The sequence below is a fragment of the Urocampus carinirostris genome, chromosome 11, assembly GCF_059441175.1.
Source record: "Urocampus carinirostris isolate Australia breed hairy pipefish chromosome 11, RoL_Ucar_1.0, whole genome shotgun sequence".
NCBI lineage: Eukaryota > Metazoa > Chordata > Actinopteri > Syngnathiformes > Syngnathidae > Urocampus > Urocampus carinirostris.
Window position 1 is genome coordinate 14,038,132 of NC_142359.1, and position 13,704 is coordinate 14,051,835.

Consider the following 13,704-nt stretch of genomic DNA (forward strand, 5'->3'; position numbering starts at 1 on the left):
GATTTAAACCAAAATAGGTGCTTATAATATTTAGCTCTTACAATTATCAATCCTGTCTGTCCCGTCCTGTCCGGTATCGACCCCATCCGTCCGATATCTGCTCGGGCAATTGTAATCAATCTCGTCGGTCTCTGGCTTCCTGTCTTTCCACGCCAGACCGCTGCCTAACGTGCATGACTCCCCATTTCCCGAAAAATAAAAGCCTTGTGTGAGAATGTCACGCGTTTGGGTCCTGATCCTCCTCCAGTTCTTGACATGTAAGGCAACATTCTCGTTGATTTTTGTTTTGTTTGGTCTTGCATGTGCTTATTGAAGAACAAATTTCAATCTGGTCTTTGTGTTAAACAGCCATATGAGTACACTAATTCATTCTTTACTTAAATTTGAAAAAAAAAATGTGAAAAGTAACTAACACATTGTGCTGTGATTAAGACACTCCTTTGTGGATTCCGTCTGCAACAGTCAATAATAATTGAATTGGCATTAACATCTACACAGGAGTGCGGAAATATGTTAATAAGTTAATTCCAATTTCATTCATATTAACTGCTGCGCGAGTCGCTTGAGATTGACAGCCGCGGACAAGGTCGGCAAAAGAGTGTCGTTATCACAGCACAAAGTGATACTTTTCCTAGACATTTCCCCGCTGATTCTGCCAAGACTGCGATCTGCAAGAATCGCGTTTATCCATTCATTGGCTGCCAAAGGGTGTCATAGTTACCTGCGCCGTTTACTCACCTCATCTCTCATCTCATTAGCTGCACCGCTTATCCTCAGTAGGGTCGCGGGGGAGCTGGAGCCCATCCCAGCAATCATCGGGCAGTGGGCAGGGGACACCCCGAACTGGTTGCCAGCCAATCGCAGGGCACACAGGGACAGACAACTCACTCGCTCATTCACACCTAGGGACAATTTGGACCGGCCAATTCACCTGAAATGCATGTTTTTGGAATGTGGGAGGAAACCGGAGTGCCCGCAGGAGAACATACAAACTCCGCACAGGAAGTCTGGAGCTGGATTTGAACCCACGCAGGAGGTTCCCAAGACATGAATTGTGCCGCACATGCGCTAACCACTGCGCCGCCGTGCAGCCCCGTTTACTCATGCTTTAATTAATTTCTTCCCGTTCACATTCAGAGCACTTGGCAAAATTTGCGATACTGTTTTAACTAAACAGTAGGATTTACCGGGTCCACGGCAATTCTAAACCAGCTGCTATTGATGCTGGGCCCCAACAAGCGCCGCAGGTGGGAAGTTTCACTGGAAGATCCCGGTGTGCATTCGGATTCGCCGCCGTCATCCTTGCAACCATCTGTCTTGGGTAAAAAAAGAACAAGCCGCACTGTATTTTTAGCCGCAGTGTATAAAATCTAGGAATCTTGTCGTAAAGTATTAACAGTAATCGGTTGGATATTAGTGTAGTGCTGCTCTATGGTAAAAATAAAGGTCAATGAAAAATGAAGACAAAATCACCGAAATTATTTTTAATTTAATTTGACTTGATATTGGATGAATCGGTTACAATAAAAGTATTTGATTTTCGTATAAATAAATTTAATCAGACATTTATCTTTAAAAAAAAAAGTTTACAAAATTGGCAAATACTTATTATTAAGTTCTCAATGAATCAATTAGTTGCGACATACAAACAGGGTTTGTTCAGGTGCTTGAAATCCTTGAAAACGCTGGCATTTTAATATTGTGTTCAAGGATTGAAAAGTGCTTTAATTTTGGGTAAAGCGATTGTAAATGTTGGATATTGTTGCCACGTTTCACCAGTCTTCAAAATGATGCGTACAATGCTTTTTGATGGCTTTACTTTTCCATCGCATTTCTTCCATCGGGATTAACGGCAGCTGGCATTAGTTCTATGGCATTGTCCTGTAAAGCGTCATCGGCCCCTACGGGTCATGCCCAAGAGGACAGGTGCATGCTACACCTAAAAAGGGCACCATGAAATGTGTATAAGCACAAGGATTACGTATCAACGGACGTTTATTATGCAGAGAAATTGAGGTGTAATTTACCAGTGTTAAATTGTAATGGGGAGAACTTCCTGCAACAAGAAATATAAGTTACATATAACCAGGGTTGGGTAGGGTTACTTTAACTTGATTACTTTCAATTACTTTTGAATTACTCCAATACCAAATATGCTAATAAAAGACAAAAGAAACTAAATATAAATCAAATGACTCTCAACACGTGGTAAGCTTTCTCTCCTGGCTTTGATCTCTTTGATCTCCAGCAAAACAAACATGAAATGTGACAGAAACAAAATGAAAATAAATCCAAACAGCTTGCCAAAATCATTTTTGCCGTTCCATGTGTTCCGTTACTCTCCAAGCCTGCACAAAATTTAGTCATTTTTTTCATATTTAGTTTCTTTTGTCTTTTATTAGCATATTTGGTATTGGAGTAATCCAAAAGTAATTGAAAGTAATCAAGTGAAAGTAACCCTACCCAACCCTGCATATACAGTGGAACCTCGGTTCTCGACCATAATCCGTTCCAGAACCCAGTTCGAGATCCGAATTTGTTCAATCACCGAAATCGATTTTCCCATTAAAAATAATGTAAATCGTTTTAATCCGTTCCAACACCCTGAATGTTTACCATGAATGTTTAACGTAAACATGAAGCTAACCCAGGCTAATCGTACGTTCGCGTTAGCGTAATCTTCTGTACGAAAGATTACGCTTCTGTACGAAAGATTACGCTAACATGAACCTGTAAAAATAAAAAAATCAGGTCGTTTACAAGTCATTTAGCACCACAGGTGGCTAGCGCTTCATTGGAAAGGGGGCTCCGTTCCAACACACTGTATTTTGGGCTCAGTTCCAACACCCTGAATGTTTACCTCGAATCATAAAGCTAACCCAGGCTAATCGTACGTTCGCGTTATCATAATCTTCCGTACGAAAGATTACGCTAACACGAACGTGTAAAAAAAAAAAAAAAAAGATAAATAAAAGAATTATGAATAGGATTTCTTACCTTTGTGGTGGTCAGCAGAAGGCGCATGCTGTATCCCCTAGCAAGATCAGAAACTTGCACACCTCTTTCATATTTAGCTATTATGTCTTTCTTAAAGGCAATAGTTGTACGAACAACTTTTCTTTTTTCACCTGTCCTGCTTGCACCGACCTTCTTCGGAGGCATAGTTAGGGGCTAAAACACTCCGTTCACCGATATTAAAAGCGAAAGCAAAAAGAGGCAAGTGCGCACGTGATAACAGTTGGTCACGAGGGGTGGGGGCGATCTACACCCGTACGCCGCTCAGCATCGCACTCTAGCGTACGCACTCACGTATTACCGGCGTTCGAACTCCGAATTTTTGACCGAACAGCGAAGCAAGAATTTCTCTAAATTTTTGGTCGAACTCCGATTTGTTCGAACTGAGAGGCCTTCGAAAACCGAGCTTCCACTGTAACTGTAATTTTTCCCTTAGGAGGAGAGGTTTGTCTCCAAATTATTTACACACATTTGATTTATTCAAGATGTAAAAATCATATGTCTTGCATAATAAATCACATCGGATTTCTTCTTTTTATGGTGCTGGAGGAATTGGAAAATTGGTATTGAAAGTCCTTAATAAGTGCTTGTATTTAAAAAGGCGTACGAACCCTGTATAAAAGAGCCGGAAATGCTAACCTAGACTATTTCATCTTCATTTCCCAAAATGACCTCTTTTCTTCAAGACTCCGACGAGCCATTTGTGCGCTGTTTTTCCTTTCCTGCATGAATAGCTGTATTCTTCTTCTCGGAGGCCTCTATCCTTTCATACACTTCCTTCCTTTCTACGCGCTCGTCAATTGAAAATGTCCCATAAGTGATGGCAAACGTCTCCGGCACAGGCGGCATATTGTCGTCGCCTGGCCGTGATCTTGATTCTCAATGGACCCTCTTGTCTGTCGTGCATCGAGTCACTCCGAGGTCTTGACCGTCCCCCCCGCGCCCCCCTGGTGCCCCTGCAACCTCAGTAAAAGTCCCTGGACTGATTCTTCGCCTTGGCGGACTCACTAAAAGCCACATTAGAGCATATTGCGGTCATTCCATTTTCTTTTCAGATTCAGATTCAGATTCAGATCTACTTTATTGTCATTCTAGTACACGTGTATACAGAACGAAATGTCGATACATCTGACCCGCACAGTTTCCTTGAATGTACAGATATAAATCAAATGTTGTATTGAGTTGGAGTATTGAGTGCTACTAATATACTAAATAATTATGGCTATGTATAGTATTTTACAGTAGCGCAAATAGTGCAAGAGGAGCAGCTAACCAGATGTCCAAAAAGGGCAGTCAGGTAAACAAGTCAGGTAAACAGTAACAATAACACTGTAACAATAACGCTGTAAGTACAATAGTGCAGATGTGCAAAGAGTGGCTAGCAATAAAGAACTGCCAGTAGTGCAAAAAGTCAAACAAAACCAACAGATGTACAGATTAGCAGCAGTTTAGATTTACTATGTGTTTGATTGACCATTTAACAGTCTAATGGCCAGGGGGACAAGACTATTGTGGAACCTGGTGGTCCTGCACCGCACACTGCAGTACCTCTTCCCAGAGGCTAGCAGAGTGAACAGTCCATGATGGGGGTGAGAGGGGTCCCTGATAATGTTCTTAGCTTGGGATAGGCAGCGCTTCTGGCCAATGTCCTGAATGGAGGGGAGAGAAGTCCCGATGATTTTCTCTGCTGTCCTCGTCACCCTCCTCACACTACCCCAGTCGGAAGCGCTGCAGCCTCCACACCACACAGAGATACAGCTGGTCAGGATACTCTCTATGGTGCCCCTGTAGAATGAATGAATGAATTTTTAGACCTATGTTGTTGTGACATTTACAATGCACGTGCAAAATGATGGCTATCTTCTTGGATTGAATGCTGCATGTTTTAGTACTTAGCATGTATGTGTATACTTGTATTTTTTTCTCATATGCTTAATTTTAGCGATGGCAACATTAGTTTTTCTTTGCTAAAACTTAGCATTGTTTACCTTCCTTAAAAGTAGCATAGTGTCACGACCCAGAATGGTATCTCGGACTCAATTGCGTTCGTTTTAAAGGAATCTTTATTGGATTGAGCTGACAGAGCTGGCTTTGGAAGCCGATGGTTGTCGGTCGCTAGCAGCGTTGGACTGAACGGCAGTTCCGTGACAGGTAGGCAGAATCGATACGTCTTAGCGGGCAGGTCGATGGCCAGGGCAGGAGAGTAGATCGTAAATGCGGGGCAGAAACAGGTCGGAACCGAAGGCAGGAATGAAAACGAGAGAGTAGTCTTTGATACTTGGTAATCTGGTGAAACACACAGGAACACAGAAGCACGGTCTGACGTCCTTCTCTGGACGCTGACCGCTTAAGAAGAGAACATCAGCCAATCAGAGAGCGCGCTCCAGGTGTCTTCACTTCGGCAATCATGACACATAGTCTTGTTTTGCTGTTTTACCCACAATGTTGCATAAACTTAAACAAATACTATTAATAAAAAACTACCACGGAATGACTGAGGAAATCATTTCTTCCTCATGCCATGAGGCTCTTTAATTCCACCCGAGGGGAGTAAAAGCCCACATTAAACCCCACCCATATTACATGCATATTACCCTATTTTTATTACAGTGTGTATTTCCGTACCACCATTTAAATAATCTGTAGCAAAACGTTATATTGGTTATTTTTGTATTCTATATCTTTATTTTTTTTTTTTATTTTTCAACACAAGGATACTGCTGGAAGTGTGAATTTCCCTACGGGGATGAATAAAGTATCTATCTCTCTCTCTCTCTCTCTCTCTCTCTCTCTCTCTCTCTCTCTCTCTCTCTCTCTCTCTCTCTCTCTCTCTATGTATCTCGCTATCTCTCTATCTCTATAAATATCTCTATCTCTCTATCTCTCTATGTCTACCTCTCTATTTATCTCTCTAGCTCTATCTCTCTATATCTATGCTAGTTACTCTTTATCAGTGTACCATGCATTTTTGGTCACATTAGTCTAATATCCTGGCGAATTATATAGTCTGAAATATACAGTTGGCTTTTGTCTGTCTATTTTTCATTAAAACAATCACATTTATACTGCAGTTTTATGTCATAAAATATTTTTTCTTGTACTTCCTTTGCATGGCCCGAATCAACATCCGGGTTGCGAGACAAGACTGGTAAGAACAAGTGCATGAGGAGCAGTTCCGATACAGTTTCTATTGCAATAAAAACCAATAAAACTAAATATTCTTGGCTTGTGGGTAAAGAAGGTTTTATGGTTTCACAACCCGACAAAATACAAACTATTTATGCTAGCTACGTTTTGTTTCTGTATCATGTATTTTTTGTCAAGTGAGACTAATATCCTAAAGAATTATAGCATCTGAAAAATACTACTACTGTTGTGGATTAACTGTAAGTCAGCAGCCTTCGAGCTGACAACAGACATCTGGCAGGATGTAATGAGATAATGTTGATACAAGAAATCACAAGTTGTTCACTAAACGAGGCGATTCCGAGAAAAAAACTTTTGATTCAGAGAAAAACATCACGTGATCTTGTTGAACACGAATCTTGAATGTGGCTTGAATAAATGAACGGATGCAATAAAGAGCGTTCCCTTTCCACCATATTTCTGTTTCTGCGTATATTTTGGGGCGACGCCCAACGACGTCCTCTCCAAAATTACATTCATGTAAAGTATTTTTAATTTTCATTCCTATGAATCAACATCCAGGTTGCGAGACAAGACTGGTAAAATGAAGCGTCTGAGGAAAAGTTCCTATAGTTTCGATTACGATAAAAACAAATAAAACGTAATATTCCTGGTGTTATGGTTTCACAAAACGTCTGACCATCGTTTACATGCTGTACCATGAGGCAGGCTATGACAAAAACAAAACTGAAAAAGTGTGAATAGAATCAAACCAGTCCTTTTTCCAGACTGTCTGCCTGGTACTGATAGAACTCTCTATGAGTACTGTACTATTATAAAAGGATCTCTAACTAAAAACACATTTTTAAACGCTTAAGAGACTGGATAAAAAATTGATGAAGGGATACTGTATATCAGGTCACTATGTCACAAAGTTAATAATAATACTCTAATTTTATGAACAATCCTGAAGTGGATCAATTACCAATACATTTGTGAAGGATATATAAGTATAATAATATAAGGTTATAATTGAAATTCTCACGCAGCTTATTATGCGGTGACAAATTTCAATATTAAAACACGACTTAAGTCACGAATATTTTGGCACAACTTATTGGTAATTAAATAGTTCCTTTCAGTTTCTGCCAAATATTTCTAAAACCTAACACAATTGTTGCCTGTTATTGTCTGATATGATCTCTACTACCAAAGAGCCCCAACCCGGGTTTGAACTGGACACAGGTGTGTGGAGATTGTCCAATTATCCTGAACCCTTTATAAGGACATTTTGACACATCGTTAGATCTTTTTCATTTTATACCTACCACCATGCCAGGTTTGTTTGTTTCGTTTTTTTTTTTTTGTTATTTTTCATTTCCTATGTCCATCTTTGGTCTTTTTTCTGGGTTGGACTGTATCAGGTTTGCTTTTTGTTTCTTGTTCGGACATTTTATTAGTTGTTTTGTGACTACTTCTTCGTTCATTTGTTCCTAGTTTTGTAGATGAATAACAACCTTGTTTTGACCCCCCCTGCTTCAAGTTCCTGCATCCCCCACATGGTTCCGACACCCCCGAAACGTAACACTTAGAATTTTTATTTTCTTTTTTGGGCAAGAAATTTTTGGAAAATATAAAAAATTATTTGGATTAACAGGGAAACCCTGCGCATCTGAGCTTGTGTTGCTTTCCTTGCATGTCATCTTTCACTCCGAGCTGTGAGCATGACGTGCTAGCTGACCCTGTACAGTTATTTACAAGACAACAGCGCAAATCCCACAGCTGTCAAAAAACGACAAGTGCTTCCGAGGAACAGTCTGACCCGGTCAGACTAGTGCTGTGTTGACATGCTTTATGCATGAATGTCAGTGACGTGCCGTGCATTTTACACCCAGGTTTTCAGCTCCAGTCTGAATTGGTGATGTGTCCGTTGTGAACCAACTGGATCTATGAGCTCTTGGAAGTGAAATTACTGGTTATTTGTGAGGAGAGGTGATTCGGGCCGACCCTTGACCCCACCGCATGGACGCGTGGAACGTAAAGCCTGTCTTTTCTAGCAAAATCGAAGATAAACACGACTGTATAAACAGAGACAAAGAAGAACAATGACGGGTGGACAATTGATAAGAAAAAATCAGAGAGAGAGAGAGAAGCTTGCTCCAAATTTCGGGTCAGGCTCGGACTTAGGGTTAAGATCTTACCTCTTGGCTGAAAGTGGCGGAAAAACGTTTTCCGTTTACTCCCTTCGGAGTTCTCCAACCTTTCTCTATTAAATGAAACAAAGATATATTTACTTGTGCAGCTCAGTATCTTCAAGTTGAACGTCTGTTGGTGCAATTATTTTATTGGATTATGGCCCTTTAGCCAACCATAGTTTGTGAAACTGGTGACGTTTCCCAACGCCCGCGAGCCGTCGCTCAGACGCCTACTCGGAATCTGATTAGCTAAACCAAGACCTTTTTTGAAGAATGATGTTACAAGAAATGGCCTTCAGGATATTTTGTGAAGTCCCCCAGATATACCAATAATAATTGAAATGTTATTGGTAAAATGCTTCTGGAAACAGCATAACCAGGAAGAAACAATAAAAGGAGATTGACAATCTGGAATTATTTGATAAATACTAATGGACATAATGTAATGAAAATCACATGATTCCGTTTTTTTTTTTAATCCAGCAGAAAAGGCTTTGCAGGCCCTGACGGCCCTCCACTGACGAACCTAAAGTGTCTAGAGTGTATTAAATGAATTTGATTATTTCTGGATTTTTGCTCAATTTCTGACACGTTATGTGCCAAACCAGAAAATACATTTTTATTTCACAAGCAAGAAAATTGTATTTGGCTGCTTGTGATGGTCAGTACCCGCAGTACCCAATTTGGCCAACAGAAGGCATTACAGAGCCCATGAAAGCAAACCACACGAAAGTACCGTATTTTCCGCACTATAAGGCGCACATAAAATCTGATTTTTTTTAAAAAGCTGACTATGCGCCTTATAATCCGGTGCGCCTTATATATGGATCAATATTGAGCTGCGACAGGTTTCGCAACTTACAGTAAGCAGCCACCGACTCCATTTTTCGCGCAGAAGAAGAAGTGCGCTGTGCATACTGGGAAATATTAAACAACGATTCTCTTGTATTTGTGCGTTTGTAAAAGGCCCTGAAATGGCTCCTATTAAGAGACACGCTCACAACGCAGAGTTTAAACTCAAGGCGATCAGTCACGCAGTAGAACACGGAAATAGAGCTGCAGCAAGAGAGTTTAACATTAATGAATCTATGGTGCGGAAGTGAAGGAAGCATGAGGATGAGCTGTTTACGTTTTACATTTTACAGTTATTATGTTATTGCTTTATTGTTATTGTTTTGCACATTACGAGTGTCACTATATTGCGATTGCACTAACGTTTAATTTACCATAACAGTATCAGTTTTTTTGCGTGTAGACTAAATGGAGGAAAAGTAAAATGTTATGCCTTGCTGTTGTTCAAAGAGGTTAAAGATGTGTCACGAAAATACTTTACCTCAGAGAAAATAATAAAAAATGTTTATTCATTTTGGGAGTGAATGGAGTTGTGGAAAGCTTGTTTGTTATCTATTAATAAAGTTTGACTGACCTATCTGACTGTTGACATTCCCTTTAGCGCGGCACCATCTAATGGTTGCATAACGTAACTACAGCCTCTGCAGTAGCCAAGTCAAGTCAAGTCAAGTCACATTTATTTATATAGCCCTTAATCACAAAAATGTCTCGAAGGACTGCACAGGATTACAATTACAAAACTGCACAATTACCTGATCTTAAACCAGAATGTACTTAGAGCACCTTATAATGCGGTGCGCCTTATGTATGGAAAAAGTTTTAAAATATATCATTCATTGAAGGTGCGCCTTATAACACGGAGCGCCTTATAGTGCGGAAAATACGGTAGACGTTTATGGAATTCGTTGGCATATATCTGGGATGCCTTGACAAGACACCCAGCTAAAGACACCCATGGAGGCGTAAACGACTACTTTGTAAATTTTCCCAAAAATCGGTTCAGCCGTTTTGAAGCTTATAAGACACAAACAAACACACACACACACACACACACACACAAATCATGCATTATAAAGTAGTTTAGATTAGATAGACTTCGATCTATATTCTCTACAAGTTGTTCTGGTTTTAAATAGGAAGAACAAAATGAAAAATTGCGCAATGGTCAAAAAGATACATTAAAGTAATCGTGAGCGTGGAAATTGAGCTGGAGTGTTCAATAATCTGGTAGGTGTCCCTTGAGATGATTGGGGTTCACTCTATATATGAAATGATTGAAAGCGTTTTGTCTGTTCTCTTCATGAGACACTCTGAAAAATTGTCCCGCAATCATGGCCGTCCCTTCGCCATTATTCCCGACCATTAGCCGTGAAAGCCTTGACCTGTCCCCAATAATATGAATTGTGCATTTGACCTGGTTCTTACAGAGGTTTCATATACAAAGAAAAAAACAGCTGAAAGCATAGCTGACGTAAGACTAGGCCTAGAAAATCCAGCCGGACCCAATCCAAGGCCCCTGGGTAGTAAAGCCAGACCAATTCACTTGATTTGCAGGACCGAGTCAGAAACCAGCTTGTAATTTCATATTTTAGTTGTGAGGACTCGGGAGGAGGAGAGGTGATTTATAATTGTAAATCCAATCTTTTTTTAACCAAATTTAAGGTAAAGAAGACTGTAAAAACATTTAAATATTTTAGATTTGCGTCTGCAAAGGTTACATTATCCAACAATTTTCCATCACTGACGGATTTGGCGGTAACATTTTAAGGCCACAAACCACAGCATCAGTACGTCCTGAAAAATCTAGCTTAGCACTTTAGTAGAGAGAGAGAGAGAGAGAGAGGCTGAAAGGTTTGCCTATACCTCCAACCCGGTTCTTTTTATCCCAGTGGTGTCAAATTGGTTTTAGCTGGGGGCCACAAATGCTATATAAACTGTCACGGGGGCCGGACTAGTAAGTTTAAGAGAAAGAGAGAGGGAGAAAAAGAGAGAGACAAGGAGGGAGGGAAAGAGAGAGCGATAAACAGATAGGGAGAACAAGGGAGACAGAGTAGCAGTGAGAGAAAAAGCGAAAACAGAATAGAAATATGAATGGAGCAGAAGGGGGAAATGAATATAGAGAGAAAAAGAAAGTGAAAAAAGAGAAAGATAAAAAGAATAAGAGAAGTGAAATGACAGAAAGAAAAAGAGTCAGCAGGAGAAAAAGAGAGAGAGAGAGAGAGAGAGAGAGAGAGAGATCAAAAAAGAAAGAAAGAGGGTGAGAAACAAAGCAAAAAATAGAAAGAAAGGGAATTAAATCTTAAATTAGAGAGAGAAAATAGAGAGCAAGACCGAGAAAAAGAAAAGAAAGAGAAAAAAGAAGGAAAAATTCAGAAAAAAAAGCCAGAAAAAAGAAAAGAAAGAAACAAAGGAAAAAAAGTAAATAGAGAACAAAAAGAAAAAAGTAACAGCTAGTAAAAAATAAACACAATGAGATTTTTCTAAAAGGGATTAAAAAAAACTAGAAAAAAAACAGGGAATAAGAAGAAAAAGTTTGTGTTGCATTTAAATAATTTCCAATTATACCAAGTCAATCTTGTTGCCAACATTGTACTTTCACTAAAAAATGTGATTAAATACAGTTGTGTATCGTGCAACCGACTAAGTAAGCCCCCAAAAATGTTAATATTATGCGACAAATATACCAGGAAAAAAAATAAAAGGAAATCTTGTGAAGGAATTGTTGTAAAAAGCTTTGCAATAATACATTAGTCAATTCATCCAAAAGTGAAAAAAAATTTTGCATACCAAATTTAAAATGTAACGTGATGTCAAGTTTTGGACATGTTTGATAATGACTTAGTTGTCACACTTGGGATTGCTGTTGCTCTCTGTTGTTTCAAGCGTTGCTCACAGACTTTGTGTGAACGCTCAGACCCGTGGAAAATGACAGGGAACATTGCTCACGGCCTCGAAACGCTTCGGGAGCGAAGCCCGACCCAACCCGAACGTAATGATTGACTAATAATTGGTTGGACTGGGGCTCAGGCTTCAGATCTTATTATTAGGGCTTGAAATGCAAATGGCTGCCAACTGACCCAGTGTTTTCCCTTTCCTCTTGCAGGTCATTCTCATTCTGACCAAGTATTACCACGCCGACTCCACCAAGGTTCTGGAGAGCTCGCTGTGGAGGTAAGTCCAAAAACATTTGCCACCTTCCCGTCCTTCATGCCGTGACCTCACGCTACGTCAGCGGGCCATGCATTTCACACTTATGCCTTCAGTGGTGCTACATCTTAATCAAACCAACTCTCAATAACTGCTTTCTGGCTGTAAATTTTTTTTTGCAGCGACAGCTGCGTTACCTATAAAACATATTCTTAACTAGACAATTCCCGCAGCAATTGTAATTGATCTGGAAGATGATCCCGGTATGTATATATAACCCCGGTTGTTAGCATTATGAGTTGGCATAAAGTTTTTAGCTCAAAAAGATGTTTCTGTCATTTTTTACTTGGTTCCATGGGGGGACTCCCCCCCCCCTTCCCCCCGGTACTGGCAAGTTCATTTGAGATGGGCCTACAACCGTTAGCAACAAGGATATGCCTTGTGGAGGTCTAAAAAACACATTCATGGTAAAACCATAGTAATAACACTGTTATTACACTTGAAAAACTTTTAAAATATACATGTTCAAATAGAATGGGCCGTTTGATTTGAATTGGCCCATTCGGAATGCATTGAGCCCATTCAATTTGCTGAGTCGTTAGCATGTTAGCATTAGAATAATTTTTCAGCATGAAGAAGTTAGCATTTAGCCGTTAGCATCACTTTTTAGCATGTATCCGTTAGCATAACTCATCAACAAGAGGCCATTAGCATAATTTGTAAATATGAAGTCGTTACAATATTGACATTACCAAATTTTTTTAGCATGAAGAAGTTAACATTTTGCCGTTAGCATCACTCTTTAGCAGTTACCCATTAACATAACTCATCAACATGAGACCATTGGCATAATTTGTAAATATGAAGTCGTTAAAATATTGCTTTTACCAAAAAAAATTTGCATGAAAAAGTTGGCATTTAGCCGTTAGCATCACTTTTTAGAATGTACCTGTTAGCATAACTCATTAACATGACGCCAGTAGCATAATTTGTAAATATGTAGTCTTTAAAATATAGCCTTTACCGAAAAGTTTTACTATGAAGAAGTTAGCATTGCCGACAGTGTTACAGCTAGCTTGCGCTAATGTTTGGGCTGGCTACGTCAGCCCAACACTTTGCTCGCGGCGCACATAGCTGTTAGCATCCTCTCGTTAGCATCCACTCTTTGGAATTCACCATTTACCCATGGTTAAAGGTAATGTGGGCCGGGCCCCCTTAAGCCACCCTGGACCTGCTTACTATGACTACACTATGGAAAAGCCCTCGTTTCCATGACTACCCATAGAAATGAATGGGCCCATGTATTCTGGATGGGAGAATCTCAAAACCCATTATTCCGGGTGGGGACTTTTTTTGTCGACGTTCCCTT

At 39.9% G+C, this 13,704-nt stretch overlaps 1 protein-coding gene across 1 annotated transcript in view; it reads left to right on the top strand.

Moving 5' to 3' along the window:
- sorcs2 (sortilin-related VPS10 domain containing receptor 2) overlaps positions 1-13,704 on the top strand; it is a 235,647-nt gene that overhangs the window by 84,376 nt on the left and 137,567 nt on the right. The window contains exon 2 of the mRNA XM_088348692.1: positions 12,292-12,359. Within this exon, the coding sequence (XP_088204818.1) occupies positions 12,292-12,359 (68 nt within the window). The remainder of the gene's footprint in view (positions 1-12,291; positions 12,360-13,704) is intronic.